The sequence below is a fragment of the Aplidium turbinatum genome, chromosome 3 (genome assembly GCF_918807975.1).
Source record: "Aplidium turbinatum chromosome 3, kaAplTurb1.1, whole genome shotgun sequence".
Taxonomy (NCBI): domain Eukaryota; kingdom Metazoa; phylum Chordata; class Ascidiacea; order Aplousobranchia; family Polyclinidae; genus Aplidium; species Aplidium turbinatum.
In genome coordinates, this window is record NC_137474.1 from 45,148,321 (window position 1) to 45,172,673 (window position 24,353).

Sequence of the window (24,353 nt, forward strand, 5' to 3'; positions counted from 1 at the left end):
GTAAAAAGTTTGCCACCTTATGAATACTGGCTTAATTGTTACGCAAATGTTATTCTTTCATCGAATGCTTATTGTTTACCGCTGTCGTTGCGAATATAAATCATCGTGAAAGAAGATACAGTTAAAAAGTGGAATTTATTTGCTATAGATTATCAAACAGAAGGAAAAGTTAGTGTGGTATTTTGCAAAATTTGTAAAGAATTTTATGACGGAAACAAATCGGAATTAGAAAAGCTACGAGGTCAAGTTAAAAAAGTAGTACGAAATTAGATAAACGGTTCTTCGGCAGAAAAGAAAAATAATGATTCTGATCATATGGCATTGCGCGTTCATGAACGGGCAGTTTTGCGTCTTCAAGTATTTCAGTGATGACGCGACAACCTCATCCTCCCATACAGCGTCTTATGATTCCGATTCTGACAGTTAGTTCTTTATCCAACAGACTTTGTGTTTGCTCGCAGTATCCCAATTGTGCCGAAATTATGTTAGTGTAAGCGTAAATCGAGGCAATCATCTTGCAGTGAGATATTAATTTGTTACCGGTACCTGGTTGAACAATTAACGTTATTTTATGATAATTCAAAGTCGCTAGATGTCGAATTAATGTAAAGCAAACGTAAATTTCTTCTTGGGCATTGTTACGCAGGCAGCAAAATTCGTTATTTTTGCATTGACTTCACGTCTGTAGACGTTGAATCAATGCAAAAATGATGATTTTTTTGCTATTTGGGTACGCAATGTAACCCGCCAGGAAAATTAAATAGATTTGTGCTGACTCGAACGTTGAATCAACCCAAAATTAACTTACTTTCCCCCCTAAGTTATTTAACGTAACAGAGTGCGTATCGCTACTTTTGGTACATCACTACAAATGAAACAGTGCGGTCGTGACTCGTGATAGACTACTCTAGTATATTTTTCGCTTCTTGTTTTTTCGATTCAACGTCTGCAGACGTTGAATCAATGTAAAAACGACGGGTTTTGCCAGCTGGGTTGTGTGCTTTTGTGAATGCAAAATCGCCCATTACGTAATCACAGAAACCCTTTTAGTGGATGGAAGTCAAGTTGCAACCGTGTTTATCTGTCTACTATTCCTTATTCACATTGCAAAACATTTCTGCAATCTTGGAACAACAAGTGCATAAGTCAGACATAAATACAAACTTGCAAACACGTGGACAATTAAAGTAGCCTACTTCGGTTATTTTATCTATAAAAGAAACCCGCTGTGTCGAATAGCACAAAACGTGTGTGGCGAAATGTTTGATGCTAGGCGTTGGAACTTCGATCAAAGCATTCTCCCGCAGTGTTCAAAATGGCGGCGCTGACGCCTTGGGAGTTTCTCGTGTGAAGCGTCACATTTAGACCTTGCTTTGAAGTACCTGGCGCAAGAAAGTTTACGTAAGCCAGCACTCTTATGATTGCATCACGTGATGCCCCCCCCCCCCGATTGTTCCTCGACCTGACGACGTTTAGTCCTCTCTCAGTTTTTTTTACCTTTTTATTTTCCTTTTTTTTTTCGTTTTTTTTTTTGTAAGGCACGGCGTTTGTCGAATAGTGATGGCGCGTGTCGAGTGACCTCGTCACCGAAAAAAGCAAAAATCGCAGCCCTGACTACATGATTTATTATGAAGCAAACATTCCTTTGTAAAGCAGAGGCTATTTACCATGTGATGACATAGCATCTAAGACTATAATCATCACACATCGCCAAAACATATTGTCAATGCTCAAACGTATCTTTTTCAGGCCTCAAAACAATTTTCCGGCGGCCAAACGTGTCCGACTAAAGCAAACTGTTCGGTGGCCAATCACAAGCACATGGCGGCCATCGGAACTTCGACAATAATGATTTATCGCATCAATAAAGTGTATTGTGATGTCACTTGCATCCTGCTTATCATCAGACATCAGCTGCTTGGTCAATCAATAATGTTAACAATTCAAGCATAGACAGTGTGTATTGTGATTTATCGGGTACTTTGACTGCTTTCTAATCCTTTGTGATTATAAGTGGCAAGGTACTTTATTCACAAGGCCGCTTGCGTAAAATTTTCTCGGAACTTTATGGCGGACAAATGCGGCCAACAGAAGGGCAAGACCTGGCGAACATAATGTTGGTTTTTGTAGGTTAATCGCGGCCATGGCCTCGATGGCCGCCTTCAGTTTCGAGGCTTGTTTTTGCATAACATAACGAAGGCATGATAAACGAAACAAGATGGCATCAATAACAGTCAAAAATCGTAAAAGCAAAACACTAAAATTATATATCATAGTGATAAAAGCTTTTTTTCAAATTAGTATAATGGTGACGATATATCTTCTAAACTTCTGTCGATTGACATTCTCACAAAATTGAGATTAGTATTGTTATATTTACAGAGACCAATCTTACTCCTTAGTCCTTACCAGTAAAAATATAGTGCGCAGAATCAGTTACTTTGGTCATTGAATAACAACAGTAAAGCAAAATTTGACTGAGAGAACCGAAGCAAATAGTTGTGTAGGCTATTTAAGTTTATTCGTCAAAGGTAGTCACACCTGTTTTGGTAAACAAAAATTTTCCAAGTTCAATAGGCCTACTCAAATTCGAATCCAGTTAAAATAAGTGTTAACAATTAACCTATTATCAATTGAGCCGCTGTGAATTTAAATCAAGTTTGTAAAAAGAAAAACAGCGATTCCCGAGCTGTGTTGAAACAAATTCCATTTGCAGGCACTACAAATTAGCATCTAAACTGCTGCAGAAATGACAAGATCAGAGATAGTTTTGCTTTTTTGGGGGTTGAAGCAAAGGCAAAAGAAGAAACAGTGTCATGCATTTAAGTGACTTATCAGGACTATAACCTCAAGGGTATAAATACAATAAATGACGAGAATAGACACGTATATGGAGCTAGCCTACTATGACTATTGGTAAGCTAACCTACAGGTATGTCGCTTTGCTGATAGGCCTTAACCCTAATTATGTTGTACAACAGGCAATTTCTACACAAATACTCTTTCAAAAAATTTATGTTCATGGATGTCCAACACAAAATTGTTCTGTTTCCACACAAAAATTTGTTCAATTGGTGTAATACAATTTTTATTTAAAATACATAAAATAATTTATTTTTGACCCTTGAGAATCCGTGTCAGAGACTGATCCATAGACATCAAGCCTTAAAGCAGCCGGCGGCCATGGGAATGGCCGCTAAGTAGTGCTTGAATGACCGTCTGTGTTACCTCCTCCGTCGGCCAAGTTTGGCCGCCGGTTTCTTCTAGCTAATTATTTAATTTTGCAATAGAATGGTCGTGGATTAAATGTCGAAAATATGTAGCATCAAAGAGTAACGCAGAATTAGGTCAGCGCATCATAGTCACTACTGTTGTATTTAATACATCCAGCTGCGATCACCAGCGCTGTAAGTGTTGTTTGCAATTCCCGATGTTTATTTTAACAAAGTGTTAATCCGAAGTGCTAATTTACATCGGCTGGCAATATTGTCGTTTTTATATCGATTCAATGTTGTCGGACATTGAATCGTTGTTAAAAAGGAGAACTAGATTAGTTGACATCCGTGGGTAAAACACGTGTCTTCATAGTTGAGAGCGCTGTGGGTTAGTGACTTCACACCCTCAATGGTGACATCATAACGGAATAAATGGTCAGGTTTTATGAAAGGCGGTATGCAGTTGAAACAATTTACTGAGCTGCGAGCAGTTAAAACAATTTAGGGTTGTTAGATGGTCCCGCAATACCGGATTACAATCCCGATAAAGCATTTAATGCGTGATACAACGATTCTATTGCAGGACGTCGCCCAGACTTCAACAACGATAAGTGATCATTTTAACATTGTTGCAAGTTTAATGCTATTCACTTGTGCTATCGTATTTGTATTTTGGCCTCCAAACATGCAGATTTGGCCGCCGAGAAGGAGCTCTCGGTAGGCAACGATGACTACCGGAAAAAAACACGAGTTTTAAGGCCTGGACATACAACCTAGCAACCACATGGCATTTAACATAATACCGGTAATACAATAAAGTGAAGATAAACTATATTGTATTATTCTGTTAAACATCGTGTTATGACTAGGTGTACTTGTCTATGGTTCAAGAAAATGACCTTTTAATAAAATTGTAGAAATTGATCTAAGATATTAAAATTATTTTAGGGTGCATAACTTATTTATTATTACTTATTTATACGTAGTTGTAATAGTTCAGAAACCCATACAGTATTATATCTACCTTCAGCAATTCTCCGTTCAATGAACAATTAAATGTATATACTAATAAAATTATTTATAAGTTGGATAGTTTCATCTGTAATGTGCAAGTGGAATTCCACAGTAAACTACCATAAGATAACAGATGAAAACAGCTGAAAATACGACTGAAGAAGCTACGGTAATAAAGCGAAGGTTTTTCTGCTTTTGAAAAATCTGTAAAGAAAGCTTTAAAAGTGATCTGGTGATAAAGAAGACCATCCACTCAGGGACTAGACATGTCTACTGCATGGTAAAAGTAGCCACTGCAAATGCAAAAGCTATTTTCATACACAGTTAATAGGCTGATAAATTTACTGGAAAATTATTAAAATTTTCATATCTGGTTTACTTCAAAAGGGTCAGCAAAATATGAAAATTTTGCTAACAACTAGAAATCCTGAGAAATTCATTTTGCATTTATTTTCGTTTTCAACTTATTTATTTTGATGGTCCTTATAGTTATAGCCAACACAGTATTCGACCTATATATCAACAATCCTGCAATCTACCGTACATTCTACATTAATTTTGGAATGAATTCAGTTGGAAATTTGGAAATGGAAACGATGTTGCCAGACGCTTAGCAACAAAATTTCCATGTGCAATGGAAGGTTTCTCCCATCTCAGTTCAGTTTGTTTTTATTTCTGACCATCACAACGAAAAAACAATAGGCCCATGCCAAACATAACACAGGTCTAAAAAAAAAATAAAAGCGACAAAACGCGGATGTTAAAACGTGCATGATACCAAAGCAGAACACACATCTTTCTAGATTTATCAAAAGTTTTTGACACAGTAGGCCTAAATCATTAAATTCTTTTGGCAAAACTTTATCACTGTGGTATCAGAGGAAGACCCCTCCAGTGGTTTCGAAGTTACTTAACTGTATCACTGCTTCCTTTTGGCAGCAAGAGTTACTGGCCGAGACCATCAGGTCTACGTCTCTCTTATTGCTAATTGCTCCGTCGGCTTATATCAAATAACAATGGGAAAAAGTATGCCCTTGGTCAAAAGCCTTATCTATCACTTCAATCAATTTATTCCGCAAAATATATTCGTGATTATGTACTTTAGGTAAAAAAGGTGATAAAGACTCGGCTTTAGACCTATTTTCGCCATTTTTTGGTCAAATTTCTCAGTTCACATTTTATTTTGAAAGTCTTCTTGCGTTGAACACAGAATTTCATCAATTTTTTTCCGTTTCTGTGCAAACAGTATTTCATGCACTTTTTACACTACAAAGCAATTTGCGCAAATAACAAATTACCTTCCTAATTATTGTATGCCAGCAAAGAATGACTCATATCGCGTCAGATCGCGACTCCATACCCAGACAGCAAAATCGACATTGAATCAATGTAAAAATGACGGATTTTGCTGCCTGGGTAAAGAATGGAATTTTAGCTCCGCCAACAAACACAAAATGAAACCGCACGCTAATAGACCGATCCATCGCCTAGCAACGTTCAGCCAATCAGAGCGCATGAGAGCAAGCTATCTTCGCCGGTCAATTATGTAGCATTGATTTTGTGCAGTTTTGGTCACGTTTATGCTGTTTTCGTGGTGGTAAATAAGAGATTTAGTTATGGCACTTGCAATTTTGACGACAATGATCCAGACAAATGCAAAGATATCACTTCCATTTGCTTTCCTAAACCAAAAACAAGATTGGAAGACTGTTTACGTTGGATCAAAGCATATGGTCGGCTTCATGTACAGCTAAACGTGTCAAGAATTCACCTTCATTCATACGTTTGTTCAAAGGTAGGTGGTAACTATACTATCTAGAATCTGAAATTGTTTGCGATCTTATCAAAACAGAAACCGTCTTACAATGCTGCATCAATTGCCTAAACAATCTACTAGCTCTGCTGGGGGGTAGGCTACTGGTAGACTGATTTAAATGTTTATTTGTGGTGGTGGTTTTGCAATGTATTAAAATACATGAAGTGTTACCATTTTTAGCATTTTGTGGATGGAAAACCTTCTATCATACATCCAGACCCAATTCCAGCTGATGGAATGAAAGAAAAAAGAGTTCTGCCAGATATGTCTCATGACAATGATGCAATGAACAGTGAACAAGATGACCATGACCATGTACAAAAGAAGCAAAAAAGTATTTCAGAAGCACAAAACAATGATAGGTTATGATTATCCATGACATCTCAATTAGTCATTTTGCAATGGGTTAGGCTAACTGGTTTATTTCTTGATTTGTATGAATTAATTACTGGTAGCATACGATAGGCCTACTAGGCTATAGGCTATTGGTATTATAGGCTATGTTTCGGTTCCCTTTTTTATCTTATGCAACCATTAAATTTAAACAACCATAGTTTACAGGCTATATACTATTCATTGCAGAATCATGCAAGCTGGTAACTGAAAATCAAGCTTTGATAGAAGAACTTTGTGCTCTATAATTGCAATAGCCTATGAATCACAATCTCTTCTTTTGCTACAATTGCAAGAAGGGTAATTTTTTAGTGTAAGTTCCATTTTAAATTCTCCTGTTAATGAATTGTTTGCATATTGTACTGGTTTAAGTCACGTGCAATTTAAAACCCTGTTTGATTTTTTGACGCAAAATGCCACAAGTGCCATTAAATACAAAGAATGCAAAGAAAAATGTTTGAAATTGTCTTTGTAAAATCAGCCACTTTTGACTCTTTGCAGGCTAAGAAATGGGTTTCATTTAAAAGATTTGGCCTATAGATTTAATTTTTCACTCCAGTGAATTGTAACAAATCAAACAAACAAGGTAGCAGTTGTAGCACAGCACACCATCCAGGCTATGTAACTTCTTCTATAAAAATATGATCAACTATTCAAAACATTGATAACACTGCATGGCTGTGGCTCCAACAACCCAGTTAAATCGTGTCTTAGAAAGCACTATTTGCAGCAAGTTTCCGATTTTAAGTTTTTTAAGACATCTCAAATAGGTATTTGCTGTCAAATCTGCAAGTACCGCAGAAGAAAATTCGACTTCTAAAAAATCACAGCATAAATGTGACAGAAACTGCATAAAACCAATGCTACATAATTGGCCAGCGAAGATAGCTTGCTCTCATGCGCTCTGATTGGCTGAACGTTGCTAGGCGATGGATCGGTCTATAGTAAACTGTCAATCAAGCTATTGAATATCAGCAAATTTCTTGCATTTCATAACTGGCTGTGACAAAAGGTTTATTGTGAACTTTACAATTATCCGATACCAACATAATCGGGATTAAAAGTTGGGGCAAGAAAAAAAAGCAAAAGTCAAGAAATCTCAGGTTTCCAGCGTCACTGCTTCCATGCGAAATTGCTAAATTAGCAGAGGGCGAGACCATAAGGTCTACACCAGTAGGCTAACAGGTACGGTTGAATAATCGTTTTCAGACGGTAGAAATTTCTGGTAGTGTTACAACTTCTGGTGTGCCTCAAGGTTCTATCTTAGCCCTTCTATTATTATTCATAATTTATATAAACGACTTCCTAAATCATGTAAATTGTAGGGGAGAGTGGGGTTGGTTGAATCATTTTAGGGTTTTATTCCGCTTGTGGGCGCCACAGACTACAGATCATGGTAAAAATTGGTCTGCTGATACTTGGACATACACTCTACTAGATGAAAACGGTTTCATGTAGATACTACAAAGCAGTTAAAATTGATGCAAATTTCAAAAAAGGTAGCCTACTACTTTTTGAGACAACGGGGTTGGTTGAATCACATGGTGGGGTTAGTTGAATCATTCATAAAATCATTTTAAAAAATTCCTTGTTGTGTTGTATAACATAACACATTATTTCGAATAACTACAAACTAACTTAATGGCAAAATATTTATAGCATTCCACAAAAACAAGCAAAACAGTTTAACATATTTTGTGCAGATAAACAGCCCATCTGTACAGAGCTCATGAGCCAACTGCGATACATTTCACCAAAGCTTCTCTGTCAACACTGTTATTGTAATTTTCTCCACATTGGTTGCATAGCCATGCTCTTCCATCTGCAGTAGCTGCTGAACCTCTTTTTTCTTTTGATTGAATCTTGCTCTTCTTTTGAGGCTTCTCAGCACTCCTATGCTCAGTTGCTTCTTTTTCTGGCGTGCCCGTCAGTATCGCACACTTGAGGCGTTTTCTTCCTCCATTTCTTTTACCTGTTTTGACAGGAGCCTTGGGGAACGCACGCATCATTTCAGGGCTGAATGGCATTGAATTAACTCCAGGACTTGTCAATGCGAGTCTTTTCCGACGTGAACGAGAGGTTGAAGGTGTATTGACCGGTTCCTCATCGCTTATGGTGGCCAACAGGCCTTGCACCTCAGAAATTGAGCTTTCGTTTGAGGCTGGTGCCTCATCAGCAACGCCAATGTTCTGTGACATCACAGGCGTTTGAATATGATCACATTATGGTTAGTGTTAGTGGATTCATTTGGCAGATTATTTGACACATCTCTGATTAATGATTTCATCAGGTTAAAATATAACGGGGTTGGTTGAATCACGTGATGCAACCAACCCCACCAAGATATCATAGAAAATAAGAGTAAAAGCTTTTTACACTGAGTTTGAACTTAGCCGTCATTACTGATTTCTTAACACTTAGCTAACTGGCTACAAAAATAACTTCCACCTTCTTATCTGCACACTATCTAACTAACGCTAAACGAAAAATACTAACAACACTGAAATGTTACAAACAGCTATAAAATATGGGGGTACTCAAAAACACCAACTAAACATCAACTTCGAAACTCGTGCGTTTCAGCATGCTGAAATGATGGCCATGCCTTGCGAAAAAAGTCATCTGATTCGGTTCAATGATTTCAGTCTCAGCGCAGTCGACCGTGATTCAACCAACCCCCGATTCAACCAACCCCACTCTCCCCTACTGATTCTATCATTTTTGCGGATGACACAAATCTTCTGTTGTCAGGTAAGAGGAGTGGCGTAGCCAAGGAGGGGTTTGGGGTTACAACCCCCTCCCCTTTGGCACGCGTGTGACGTCACGATATTGAGAATGATGCTTTCAGTCTCTTTATGCTTGAGAAAGATGGAAAAACCTAGAACATCACACAACTCAGGCGAAAGAGAAATTGAAAAAAGAAAACTAAGCGGGAAAAAATGATGGTTTGCGAAAATAAAGACATGAAAGTAGTTGCTTTTAGCGCCAAAAAGCTCTCTTTCGCAAACTATCATTTTTTCCCCGATTAGTTTTCTTTTTTCAATTTTCTCTTTCGCCTTAGTTGTGTGATGTTCTAGTTGTTACCGAGAATGATGCTTTCAGTTTAAAAAAGAATTGCCTAATTTTAAACAAAACTGCATTAAAAGAGCGATTTTTGCCAATACCAAACATTTAAACATCTCAGCCAGGAATTAGCAACAAGAAAACATAGAGACTTAGCTTTATTACCGAAAAATGCCGAAGAAAACATGATCTTATCCTTTTGCTATGCCACCGGACAGCACCATTTTACAGGAATATTCATACCCACATTTTTGTTAAAAATGCTCTCAGAATGCACCAAATTCAAAGTAATTTTTCAAAAATTTCTGGGGGGGCTCCCAGACCCCCCACTGCTGGTTCGTCAACCCCCCCTTTCAAAATTCCTGGCTACGCTACTGGGTAAGAGTGTGGATAAATTGCATGAAGCAGCCAATATAGAAATGAAAGAAGTTACAAAACACATGCTATTTGATACGAACAGTTTACGTGCGACTAATTAAGTGCGTCATTTGACGGCGTCAACTTTTTGTTGACGCTGAGGCTAGCGCCGTCAGTTTATTTTTTAATTGACGGAAGTGATAGCACCGTCAACTATTTTGCCGATTTTTAGCGTCACGCGCTATGCGTCATTTTTATTATCTCGTTTCACACTGAGAGTTTCACAATGTAATATGGCCAGCGCGACTCATCCGAGTTGCCGGCTTTCGCGTTGGTTGGAATGACTACCTGGAATACAAGCGGAAGAAGTTCGCCAAATGGTGATCACTCATATCGTGAGCAGTATCGAGAACGAGGGATCATAGAGAGAAGCGAAAAATCAATGAATGTCATTGCGAAGTTTGAAGATACATTATTTCAAGAGCTCTATGCCCCTGAAAAGAGCGATTTTATTGCAGTGGACCTCGTTAAAATATTTATATATAAACCATCACAGCACGCTTGGAACAGTGATACCTTTCCGAGTGAACCTTTCCAACACTTGTTTTTGAAATACACAACACCAATACCATCCAGCGCTGCTGTGGAACGCATGTTTTCGCTTGGAAAGGATATTATGCGTTCCAAACGCAGCAGATTGTCAATTAAACGTTTTGAAATGCTTGTGTTTCTACTAGGGACAGTAGAATATCGGGTTGCGCAACTACATCCGCTTTTGGCTTATCCGCAACACTAGAAGGGTTACGATTTTTTCTGATTTACAAAATAATGTACATTTTATAGGTTATATAAGAAGAATGAAGTTGGTTTTAAAGTAATTTAAGGTTTTTAGTTGAAAACAACCGAGCAACAAAGCGTGAAAAAAATGTCAAATTGGCAATTGACCCTTCTAATGTTGGCGGAACAACGGAGTTGCGCGTCCCGTAATCTACCATCCCTAGTTTCTACAAAGAAATAACTAATAAGCTAAAGCAGCTAATTAGAATACACAGTCTCAAAACATAAAACCTGCTCTTTATTTATAGCTATTGTTAGCCTACACTTGATTGAAATACTTCCGTTTTGTGAGACCCTGGCTAAAATAGCGCTAGAAATTAACGCTGACGCAGTCAATTTTTTGAAGAGCTGACGCAGTGGGTACTTAATTTACGCCGTAAAGTTTTTAGGCAATTCGCGCTGACGCTGACGCCGTCAATTTATTTCATTGACGCGTACAACACTGATTAAGTGTAAGCAAATGTTATGCATAAATGATCAACTAGTTGAGAGAGTGCAAAATATCAGTTTTCTGGGCCTGAATCTGAATGAAAGTTGTGGCGCCTGAGAACTCTCTCTCTGACGTCACGCGCTTCTGACGTCTGACGTTACGCGCGCTGGAATCCACTTGATTTGTAGACTACATACTTTGCGTCTCGCTTAAGAAATCTAGGGAATTGAATTTAGAAGATTGTAAGCACTGAATTTTAATAAGAATGCCTAATCTCATTTTGGCTAGTGCTTCATACACACGTAGATTTTCCGTTAGGCTATGTTACATTAATGATCCTACAATTAATGATCGTCCTGAAGCAATTACTGAGATGTGGAAGCATCATTACACTGAAAAAGAAATTGTTAACACGTGTATTTCATCTAGGGATAAATTTTATCATTTTTCAATATTTCGTTGCAACATGGACACATTTGATTCCTTGCTTGTCAAACTGCCATTAAATCGCGCTGCTGGTGCTGACAAAATTTCAGCTGAATATCTTTTTTTATGCTGATTATTCTATTCGTTTTTATATTAGTGTACTTTTTAATATGTGTCTTAGTCATGGCACTGTACCAAATTAATTCTTGCTTGGACATTGTCTTAGTCCAGCTTCTAAAGAATTTAAATGGCGTCAATAGACCTAAAAAATTTGAATGGCTAACTATAGACCTATTGCTGTAGACACAGCAATTTCAAAACTGTTTAAATGTTTTATTTAAATCATCTATTGCCTTTCTTGAATACCAGTGACAATCAATTTGGCTTTAAGTCTGGTCACAGCACTGACATAACTGTTTTGTTATTAAAACAAGCAGTGTCCTATTATATCAGTCATGACACTCCTGCATATTCTGTCTTTTTAGATACTTTGCCACCTTTTCTTGTTCATTGACTTGCTGTAGGTCTAAATCAACTACTGTAGTTACTAGTATTTGTTCGTCCCGGACAGGTTAATGACGAAAAATATGAATGAAATATAAAGAAAAAATAATAAATCAAAGAAAATATTTTACATTTTTTATCTGGCACCTCTGATTCGAAACAATAAAAAAAGTTTCCTTTTTCTGAAGAGAGAGTTGCCAGTTCAAAGTTGGAAGACATGCCAATTGCCAAGCGTATTGCCATTTTAGCCTTGTGCAAAAGTCTGTCACATCAAGAACAAATGCTGAGAAACTCATTAAGTTGTTTGATTCAATATTATGCCGAAAAATTATATAGCTAAAATTAAAAGAGACATTTTTCGCGATTTGTAACTGGTTATTTTTGAAGCGTTTAATCAATCAATCACTGGTTTATTTTTTTTCTCAAATTATCACCACAAATACATTGGTACATTACATAGAAGTGAGAGAGGAAGGAAGCGAAAGACCTTATGAGGTCACCAAGTCAGCTTCCACCCCGGCGGCAGTACCGTATTTTACAAAAAAATACTACCAATGAAAATTATACTGAAAACACTTAGAGAAAATAATGAAACGTTGAATAAGGTTACAATCGCAATGTGGGAGTTAGTAAATGCAAGCCAAAACATGAAAAGATTGTATATGAACATAACATAAAAAAACAAAACAAAAACAGAGAAATCAAACAAAACACAAATTAGATCCCAAAAGTTGTCAGACATGTCAGATCAATTCCACTGAAAAATACACAACAGAGTTGCATTTAACAAGAGTAACAACCGACCAAGTGCGTTTGATATTGCTTTTTGAATGAAAAGGGAGACAAACATTTAATTTCTGAAAGAACCTTACCCCATGCTTGGGGTCCCAAGTACTGTAGCAGTTTTTGCCTGGAGTTATTATTAGTTCTGGGTAAGAAATATTGGGATTTTATCTTGTGGCGAGTATTATGTTGATGGATATTATTTAAATCATTAAAATAAGCATTAAAACAATCAGGTAGAAGTCCATTTTTATATTTGTGCATGAAATTGGCATACTCAATTTCAATTAAGTCATTAAGCTTGGGAACATCAAATTTATCATATAAAAAATTTACAGAGGCATGTCTAGGGTAAAATAAACATGCTCTAAGAGCTTTATTTTGAATAACTTCTATGGGATGTAAAATAGATTTATCAGCCCTACCCCAATTTATTAATGAATATTGTAAATGAGATTGATTTATATGCTATCATCATCATCATGTTGTATATTTTCGATTACCAAAGCAAAAGAAATAACAATTTCACTAGCCATAACATTAGCAAGGGTCTTGAAAAAGGTAGAATCAACAAAATCTACCGTACAGTTTATTTGCCAAAAAAGAACAGGACAAAGATGTTACCGTCAGGGGCGCCGGAACGATTTTTGACTGGGGAAGCAGGATTATGAAAAAAGGACACTTTTGTAGCTGAAGCCTGAAAGGCCAATTTTTTTTTAATTTTAGGATAAGATATAGCGATAATGCTCATCTATCAGCTCATTATCGAGTAGGTACTGATGAGTACTGTAATGATGCAAGTATCCAGTATATACCAAGAACAATGACACAGAAGGCAGGGTATGGGATGGAATGAAATGGAAGACGTTTTTCCATCTTCCATCCTGAGATTTCTTCCATTCCATCTTAGAAATCTTCCATTCCATTTTAGAAATCTTCCATTCCATCTCAGAAATCTCTTCCATCTTCACATTTTGTGATCTCCGCGTTGAATACGCCACAAATAAAGCTAAAAATTGCATAACGCAGTGAGAATACATTGGGTGGGCACTGGGTAAGCTTGCTAAAAACCGTAACTCATGGAAACAGATAACTTATGTTGATGTGCATTCTGCTACAAGCGGAGATGGCGAATGGCGATTAAATATTTAATGCGATGACATTCTAAATCTGGTAGGCCTACAAAATTAAAAATGAGCCATGTTGCTAAAATACCTTAGCAGTTCTAAGGCGATAATAAATAAATTGTGAAGTGTGCAACTGTGCATGTCTAGATTTGAAATCAGTTTGTTTTATTTCTACAATTGAATTTTATTGTTTTTGTTTTACATGATATTTTTCACAGGTTTTTTTACAACGGTCATTTGACTACCATCATTGGTAATAATAACTATCTGATTAGTTTTTGATTGCCTTTACCACTTATAAACACCAAATGGCTTTAAAAAGAATAAACAAGGTATATACCGTATGTTTTCAATGTTGTTTCGTCAGATTCAACTTTCTTTTAAAATCCAATTATAGTTTTCATTTTAGTAAGCTCTTACTAATGAAGCTGGTCTATGTTTTTATCCCAACACGTCAATAACAAAGAATTAAATAAAGATAGATTTCTTGTCATAGTAATAATTGCTTAATTGAATATATATTAGTAAAGATTATTACCGAGAATGCTACCAGCGCAGAATCAATTGTTGGAATTGATAAAGTTCTAACCACTTGTTTTTTCATAAACTGTTTTACAACATATTAACAAATATCTACTCCGTGTTATCATCTTTATTCAGGAATTGACAGATATAACTAAAGACCCACCTGCTCAGTGTAGTGCTGGTCCTGTTGGAGATGATCGTGAGTGAAGTTCATTTCTCCATTGTTGATATATATTATAAGCTGCTTGCAACCGTTCAAGTATATAACTCCTACAGTACTCCTTCGGCATGGGGCTATTCTAGTTTGCTTTTTGTGAAAAGGTTTCATCCATTTCAGCAAAAAATATCATAGTTTGGTGAAAGTTTAAATATGTAATGATAGGTTTTATCTTTGAGTTTTCTAAGCTTACGGCTGTTTCGCACTGTGTTTGGTCATTAAGTGCTGTATATACAAAGGAAAGCAAGGAAGCCCGTCTTTGTGATCATATTATATTTAATAATGTTTCTCATCACATCAATCACTCTTGAACCAACAAATTTCTGAATATCAAATTTAGCCATGCAGCTGACAACACACTAAGGTTTACTTATGTACCGGTAGTGCTTTAATCTGTTCCTATGTTTTGCTATGTTACAGATTTTCATTGGCAAGCTACAATACTTGGTCCAGTAAGTTACTTCTCAATACAGGGTCATCAATAAATTAACGTTACAATGTTAATAAATTGAATATTTCTTGATAATTTTATATTTTTGAGGCTTCAATTTTAGGGTCTGCTACTATTTGGTGAGTCCGATTCGGTGAGTTCCTAACCCCTAACCCTAAAACGGCAATGATAATTAGGCTACGGTACCCGATAATTTAAAAACAAAAATTCAAAAAGTCACTGAATAGGGATCGGACTCACCAAAACGGGCCATTCCATCAATTTTATAAGCCAGGAAAGAAAATTTGAATACAAGAATAGTTATTGTAGAGCTCTTCAAATCGGGCAAGTCAAAGAGTGATATTTGCAAGGACTTAAAAATTAACAGAATGTTGGTCTGGAGAACTCTTAAAAGGCACAAAGAAACCGGAAATGTCAAAAATTGACCAGGCCAAGGTCGCCCTTGAAGTGCCGGAACTTCAAAATTGATAAAAGCAACCAGAGAAAAGGTGCAAAGAAATCCCAAGAGATCCATTCAAAAACTGGCAAAAGAAACTGGCAATTTGAAGATGAGCCCATTGAAACACATAAAGAAACAGATGCTAAATGCCAATACCATCGAGAGACGTCCTTCCAGAGCCAGAATTCTGCTTTCACGCATTGAAGGGGGCACGCTCCCAAACCTTGTGTTCAGCGATGAGAAGAAATTTAATGTCCAGCATCATTTTAACAGTCAGAATGGTCATGTTTGGTCAAGAGATGGTGACATGGCACCCCGGGTAGTCACTCGGAGACAAGGGGCAGCATCAGTGATGGTGTAGGCCGCAGTCAACAAATCAGGAAGGAGTTCATTGATTTTTGTGGACCAATGAGTGAAATTGAACCAAGAAAACTACCAAAATGGTGTTCTTGAGATGCATTATTGCCTTGGGCAAAGAAACATTTCAAAAAACGTAATTGGTCATTCCAACAAGATTCTGCCCCTTCACATGGAGCTAAGAGAACGCAAAACTGGCTTTCAGTCAATGTGTCGTTCTTTATTTCCAAGGAAGAATGGCCTTCTTCATCCCCAGACTTAACCCCCTAGTTTTTGGCATCTGGTCTTACCTAGAGAGCAAGGTTTCGACTAAACACCACGAAAGTTTGGAAGCGCTGAAGGCTAATCTGAAAAAAGAATCGACCAAGATACCTCAAAGAGTTATTCATGATTTGCGCAGGTCCTTTTCGTCTCCGACTTGTTATCGTCGCAAATGGTAGAATTTGACAATAATATTATATGTTTAGTACTCAAAAATTGTTTGAAGTTGTAACGTTAATTACTGATGACCCTGTATACATATAGCAATATAATAATTTGGAAGTTAGCCAATGTAATTTGAAATTTTTGTTATAAAACTAATAAAATGGCTTCTACCTTCAAGTATAATTGTATGGCATGAAATTAATCAACGTAGCATTTTGAACAACGTTGAGTCATAGAATGACAGTGTTTACATGAGGTACAAGATGTTGCGAATCATTCTTATCTTCATTCAGTGTGATTCATATGCTTTTATGTTTGTCATATTATTGAAATTGCGTGGTTTATTCTAATCGTCTGTCATGGCTGCCCGAAGAGCTTACAAATCCTTTATTTTTCCTTCTCAATCAATCAACTTATCCAAAACGTTGCCATTTGCTAAATTTTTAAATGGTTTGAAATATTGATTTTAGACAACGAATGAAGCCATGTCATACAGAGTGCAAATTATGGCCTGTTAAGTGTTAAAACTAAACACAATACAAGGATTACAATTTCTTTATTGGTCTGTAACTAAGATGCGTTGCTTCTGTATATGATGTTAAAGTGGTACCCAGCATTTGCACCCCCTACTATGCTCCATCAATGATTTTTCAAGCTTCATTATATTTTTAGCAAGATTCTCCTTTTTCTGGAGGTGTGTTTTGCCTTTCAATACACTTCCCCACAGACTACCCGTTCAAGCCGCCCAAGGTTAGTTTTATTATGCTACTTGCCTAATGTCTAGCTGCTACGACTATTGACTAGCTTCAAAAGCATCCTCTTTGTCTTCCTTATTGCTTGCGGTTTAGTTGCAACAAAGTATTATGTCAGCGCGGTATATCGTCTGCGGTCAATGACGCCATCATTATGCCTTAATAACGCTCATCATCATTCGTTATCCTGTGCCATGTTTTCCGATGTTTGATCGGCGTCCCTGTGACAACGCCTCCTTTGTGTGCCATGTTCTTTCAAATGTCAAGCCGGTGGTGACCAGTTGAATCTGAAGAGTGGAACTCTATCGCAACTAGCATCACAACTATTTGCTAAACCTTTGTGAAAGGCCTTTATAGAGAAGGCACAAATTTTAAATTTTTTCGTAATATTAATTTCAGTTGTTGGCCATTTGTACCCATCACATCGATACAGTATTTTTTACCATGATGTAATTCCTAAATGCTGTAGTTTTGTTTTGAAAAGAAAAGCTTGTGAGAAAATGGCCTCCACATTGTTTGACGTGTGTTGTCATGTTAAGGCCTAATTAGCAGCACTTTGTTTACTTTCAAGATCGCTTTTACGACGAAGATCTACCATCCTAATATAAATAGCAACGGGAGTATCTGCCTGGACATCTTGCGGTCCCAATGGTCACCAGCACTGACCATATCAAAAGGTGGGCACTCTTCAATTGCACCTGTTTTAGATTTTACTGTTTTTGCTTTCCATGCATTGCTTTATTGTTAAATACATTGGAAAACACTCGTTTAAATGGCATTGCAGAACGACATCGCGAATGCGGTGCTTCATAAAATTGACTTAAAAACGGAAAACCACAAAAAAAACAACTTTGCAACAATGGTGTGTCGAACATAAGTTGTCCTTTTAACTTTCGGCCACGCTGAAGCTATGTGCAAGTGCAGGTTATGTTAGATGTCATTTTATAACTGTCTCTTTATTTTGGCAATAGGCTATATGTTTTTTAAATTTCACTTGCACCTTTGAAGCTTTTAGTTTACTGGCATCGGCTGCACTGGTCCAACGGCCTCAACCTTTCCATCCACAGAAGCCCAATGTATTTCACAGCTCACTGATAATTTTCATTCCAAGTTGATGTGTTACTTATACCAGGGCTTTTCAAACTATGGGTCGCAATGCCAAACGGGGTCGTAAATCGTGATTTGAGTATCAAACTTTTTGTGCTGGACAATCATGAAAAGAATCTTTTCTAAAGACTCAATCATTGTCGTTTAGATAAATAAAATCTTTTTTATTATATTTCAGTTTTGCTGTCGATCTGTTCGTTGCTGTGCGACCCCAACCCAGACGACCCTCTTGTCCCAGAGATCGCTCGCTTGTTCAAATCCAATCCTACTAAGTACACAGCCACCGCTCGGGAGTGGACGAGGAAGTACGCCATGGTATGATGAAGCCCAACTACATCCACCTTCCAATTACAAAATCTTGCGTCTTTATGTTGTTCCAACGCCTGCTAACATTGGAACAATGCAATTTATCGTACAACTCGTCTGTTGCAAAAGCAACGCGGACCGGATGAGTTAATATTTCTTTGTTTAAACTTAGGTATTGGATTCTTTACCATTTACTGTCAGTGTCTTACATGGTTGTTTGTGAGTAATACTGACGTCACAAAGGGATGTGTTTTCGTCTCTTGTTTTGTAAGAACTGGACTTTGTGTAGACCGATTAGTGCGAAGTGGTTCATATCTCGCCGAATAAAAATAATTTTTCAACAATATTCTACAAAATTGTCATTAATCCGAATTATTTTTATGGAATGCCTTTTATTTGCACCCATCGCTCGTCTTCCAATCTTTCCTTAACAACAAATGTCGCTTTATAAGCGCCCGACTCTTCCTTCAAACGTATCTATAACGTTTCGATGTATCGCAATTTGAAAACTACTTTCCCTCAAGTTGTTGTGATTATGTAATTTCGTCGGGTGAGGCACTATTATGCAACTGGTGATCTTGTATACATACATCTGGACTAACTAGCTTCGTTTGCGGCATCTTTCGGTGCAGTTTGCCGCATTATATTTTGGCAACTCTCCTGCAATGAATTTGTTTCGTGAACTTTATGAAATGGAACTTTACCCAACACAGAAACTTTTGGATGAAAAGGTGACTAAAGGCTCCGGTAATTCTTCAATCATTCAAATCAGTTTAAATAGGCAGAATTTACACTCTATTGTTAAATGGCATTTGTATCAAGAAAGTCGTTCTATGTAGCCTATATTTTGTTTTATGCGTTAGCATTGGTTGTAGAAAACTTGTCGTCAACCCAACATCTTACACAGCGTGCGTTGTGACGTCATAAAAGCTGTGTCGGTCGATTGGTCTTCTCCACCCTCATCATTCATTGCTACTTCTGTAGGCTACTCATTTGGCGTTACCTTGGAACATTTAACCTTGGACGATGATAGCAAAGGCATTCACTACTATTGTTGAGCTTTTTTTCCATCATTCTTGTTTTTTTTCTTGACCCACTAATATGCGTATTTAGTAATACAGAACTATAATAGGCCATGCACCGACACTGCCTTATGCCTAATTGTTTTTTTCCACTTTGCTTCAAAGAAGCTTGGTCGTTCATCCCTAAACATTAAATGTCGACTAGTTGTCTGCAACGACTCCTCCATTCCTCTGCATCAATGGCATCTTCAAGTTCCTTTTTCTCGGGGTCATCATTTTCTATCTCTATATGTTTTCTTTACTCCCGTTTTGAATGTGGTTGAAAGAGTTTTGAAAGTCTTTTCATTACTCCCGTTTTGAATGTGGTTGAAATGTGGAGTGGTGCATTGAATTCCTATTCTTTCGTCGTGTCCAGTTTAAATTGTCAATTAGGTGCATTGTAGCAAAATTTTCATTGAGCACCAAGCGATGTATATTCACAATAATACAAGGTAAGATTTGATGACTGTCTGTAGAGTTGATTGTTTGAAAACCGATTCTCAGTAGCTTCGCATGCTTGTAGCTTTGATTCACTATATGATGTTGACAAAGTGGAGTTTCCGCTGATTGAAGGGTTGTCACTGAAGTGCAGAAGGTTGCTGTTCATTATTGGAATAAAAGTCGACAATAGACTAAATATTTCAACCGGTGATGCTTCTTGAATGAAAGTTAGCAAGATAGTTTGAAAACTGCCTTTGTAAGACGGTAGCCACTGAAACATGACAATTTCCTGTAAGACCCAATGATACCGCCAACCAATCAGAACATGTTTATTGTTTAAGTGACAACCCTGCAATTGTGACTCTTCTAGCATTCAATCAGAGAGTTGATCCTACTTTATTTGGTAATTACATACCGTAAGAACATATCATTCTACGGCGACTAGTGCTAAGCAGTTGGCGTATTTGTAAACTGCAGCAATGCTGCAGTCAGCTGGTTCATCGAGAAAATTGTCCAATTTTTAAATGTACCTACCGATCAAAACACTTCTTCCGCTGCACCAAACGGTTGCTAAGTAATCAGATAAAACTATCCAAATTGGAACTTAGAAAATGAAATATCTCTTGACATGTGTCAAACCTACAATGCTTGATATGAACAACTCGGATACATGTCTTGTAATACAAACGAATGTATTTTCACACGAGTCAGTTGAATCTGAATTAATTAAAAAATCGAATTCGATTTGCTAAATCATCTTCAGTTTTTAGCTGATACAAATAGAATTATGGTATTTTAGTTGTTTAAAATTTATACTGACTTCCGTGAAGATGCATTTGTTTATGTTAAATATTGTGTATTTTTTTAATATGGACATTCTTGACTGATACAAATAAATAATAATCGGCCTACCTGATATGTTACTCCTCAAAGTTATAGCCTACTTGTAGAAGTTAGAAAGCTTATTTTGGTGCGCAAAACCCACAATGAATCTACACACAGCATACCACGGACAGTCGGACATGCAAAACACAGGCTACACCACTGTGGAAAAGTACTAGATTTGACTAAAAAAAAACACTAGATTCACAAAAAAAACACTAGCATCATAAATACACAATCATTTACATGCATAATGTACAAAAATGACAGCCAACGGCGTTAGTGAGTGTTAAAATTTCAAAGTAGAACTGAATTTCCTTGAAAGTGAGACCCCTGAAGTCATAGCCGTAGGAGAGTCGGGCCTAAAACATTTTGGGGGGCAAACAAAATTTAGCCTTTGCAAATAAATTGTCAAAAACGCAATATTACTCACAATCATCTCTGAGGTAGTGTAGTCTAAGAACTCCACACTCATTAAAATAATGTACGCAACAAAATGTAAGCCTCCGGTAGGCTACCATATGGTAGGCTACGCTACTTACTTTAGTCTACTTTGAACACTTTTCACAGTCATTTGTGTGTATTTTTTAAAGTATTTATGCTAAATATCTCAAATTTGATCATCATTGGGTGTAACTAGACAAAAAACTCAAGTCCAATTTGAAAAGCACTACAAACACATTGATGCAGCCAAACAAAAATAGGTGGGGCTACTTTGAACACTGCCCAAACTTATGCACACTAACATAGCGGTAAATCGCTAAAAAAAACACTAGATGCAACCCAAAAACACTAGATCTAGTGGAAAAACAGTAGGAGTGGCACCACTGGGCTACACACAAATGCGACAGCGCACCAGAAGGTAACGCCTAGAACATCACACAACTAAGGCGAAAGAGAAAGTTGAATTGAGTCCTGTCTTTGTCATGAGTTACCAAGGGGGGTGGGGGGACTTGTATACCTGGGACTGGTAGATAAGTCCCCCCCACCCCCCTCGGTAACTCATGACAAAGACAGGACTCAATTCAATTTTCTCTTTCGCCTTAGTTGTGTGATGTTCTAGATTTTTCCGCACCAGAAGGCCTGGAAAAATGTGAAGTTATCGGTCCGAGATCCCCTTTTGGCATTGGAGAAGCAGTAATTACAATTAGCTCACAATCACAAAAACGACTTAGATTGGTGCTTTATTTGGTGCAAACTGATCCATATATGGAAATTTAAATATACAGTACTAAACAAGCAACTTTTTTAATTTCCTTCAACAGCGCAATTTAGATCATGCGCTGTGACGTCATGCATATAAAAGGAAGCTGACGCCGCGTTTTGGTGTCTGTAATGGAAAGATAACTTTGGTTGATGCACTAAAGTGACATAACGAATTGCCAGGTATCTTCGTTCAATCAACCAGAGGATTGTTATTTGTTGGGCAATTCAAAAGCGGCTTCTAAACTTTCTGCTGAGAAATTTGTACCGATAGCCAGGTATTTTATTTGTTGTGTTTTCAAAATAATTATTTTTAAATCAGAGAATGTGCAGGCTTAGGCTACTAGGCATAGGCCTACCTATTCACCTATTGGTGAGCACTTTGTGTAATGCAGACAATAATAATAGAAAAAGAAGCAAATACGGTAACTTACATTGTAGGCTAGAAGTAGCCTAACTTCATTGGGCTACTTATCTATGCCAACAAAGTCTACAGTAGCGTAGGTATTGGCGCAGGGCCGGATTTACCAGTAGGCAGTTGCCTAGGGCGGCAAAATATACGAATATTATGGAATATATGACATTGATAATACTGTACGTGAATATAATAATTCACAACAGATATATAGCAATTAATGAATATGTTATCACATCACACACATTTATAAACAGTGCGGCAAGTCATGTATGGCAAGTCATTGCTCCTAGAGTACTTCACGCTTGATTGGTTTTCAGCAATAAGTTATGTGCTGCTTAGCGCTTCTTTTAGTTATCTGTCTCGCTTAGTATGGAGGACTAGACTTTGTCTGTGCAATTTTATTAATCTTTGTTCGGTTTGTTTCACTGTTAGTAAATTTGAAGGAGCCTAGAAAAAATGTTTTTAGTCAATGTGAAGAAAGGCGTTCTTCCCGGCTATCAGCACAAGGCTGATTACTCACTAGCACAGCGAGCAGCAGTAACGCTTCGCTAACCAGAACGGTGTAGCTTCCACGCTAGCCATAAAGACCTCCAATTAAACGTTTAATTGGAGGTCTTTATGGCTAGCGTGGAAGCTACACCGTTCTGGTTAGCGAAGCGTTACTGCTGCTCGCTGTGCTAGTGAGTAATCAGCCTTGTGCTGATAGCCGGGAAGAACGCCTTTCTTCACATAACCCACCCCAGGCACCTGCTGGTTTTGTTGGCTCTTTCTTTCCACAAAGATAAGAGTTAAACTGACTGGTAAAGCGGCGGTCGATTACTCAAGTGGCAAGAATACGGTGCGATACTGATGAGCCCAGCCTCATGGGCGAAACACGTGTCTATCGCTGTCTATTCGATGCTACAATCGGCTGCCAAAATAACTTAAAAAATTTTTAGTCAATGTTAGTTTGATGGAAAAGTTGCAGGCTATTTTGTGTACTTGCCTTGACGCTTAAAGTATGTAGCCTAGGCTAAACAAGCCAAAAAGTATAAGACTAGTATACGAAAGAACTTTAGTTTCATGGAGTTTTATAAAAATGGCGGCATTGAGGACAAATGAAAACAAGTGCCTGTGTTGTATCGAAAAATTTTTTTGGGGACGGCAATTTTCTCATATGCCTAGGGCAGCACTTAGGCTAAATCCGGCCCTGTATACGCGTAATGTTAATTTGGCCAACATACTTCAAAAACATTAGCCTAAGTAGCTTATTAAGATTATAAATTGAAACTACTATAACGGCTATTTATTTTAGCCTAAATGGAAGCAGCATTAGGCTACTTGCATAAAAGAGGATTGTAGGTTTTAGTTTCTCTGCGCAATGTGGTGCGAGTTTGACAGCGCTTTTAGTAGAAAAGCATGGGATTTGTGGATGATCCGTCCCTTTAACAAGTAGCCCAGGTCTAGACAAATATAAAGGTCTAAAAATAGAGTGAATAGTTTAGCGACTACCGCAATGTAGGTCTAGCTTTCTATATAACTTTGGCCATTTGTTAATTTTTTATTTTGTTTTTTTGTAAAAAGCAACTAGGCTAAGCTGAAATGGAACCAAAAAAGCAAATCTTTGTATAACAGTAGCACGGATAGCCTATACTGTATGGGCTATCTTAGATTTCGCTATTGGGCCATGCCTCCCCACCGCCCCCTACCCCTCCTTCAAAAAGTGTTGATTTATAGCGCTGTTGTGATTGTGTAGTGCAAACATATTATTGCTCAAGAGTGGTCTTGGATTTGGATAGTCTGGCCGTATTAACCACACCATCA

The 24,353-nt window shown here is 37.5% G+C and overlaps 1 protein-coding gene across 2 annotated transcripts; it reads left to right on the top strand.

Annotated features, from left to right (window-relative positions):
* The first annotated feature begins 14,175 nt into the window (after positions 1–14,175).
* On the top strand, positions 14,176–20,069 carry LOC145765950 (ubiquitin-conjugating enzyme E2 D3-like). 2 transcript variants are annotated; one of them, XR_014288681.1, is made up of 7 exons: positions 14,176–14,297; positions 14,626–14,689; positions 15,128–15,159; positions 17,053–17,130; positions 17,704–17,809; positions 18,418–19,858; positions 19,894–20,069. XR_014288681.1 is itself a non-coding variant. In XM_082577609.1 (6 exons), exons 1-6 carry the CDS (start codon positions 14,274–14,276, stop codon positions 18,558–18,560), a joined length of 447 nt encoding a protein of 148 aa, XP_082433735.1. In that variant the 5' UTR covers positions 14,176–14,273; the 3' UTR covers positions 18,561–20,069. The 2 variants fall into 2 exon arrangements, 1 of the variants encoding a protein (XP_082433735.1); XM_082577609.1 differs by having other exon boundaries at positions 18,418–20,069.
* The last annotated feature ends 4,284 nt before the right edge of the window (positions 20,070–24,353 follow it).

Bases quoted from the DNA above. Each gene is read 5' to 3' on its own strand.
- LOC145765950 (XM_082577609.1), top strand. From the start codon at position 14,274: ATGGCTTTAAAAAGAATAAACAAG. The intron at 14,690-15,127 runs GTGAGTGAAGTT...GCTATGTTACAG, and splicing joins TGGTCCTGTTGGAGATGATC to ATTTTCATTGGCAAGCTACA. The intron at 15,160-17,052 runs GTAAGTTACTTC...TTATATTTTTAG, and splicing joins AAGCTACAATACTTGGTCCA to CAAGATTCTCCTTTTTCTGG.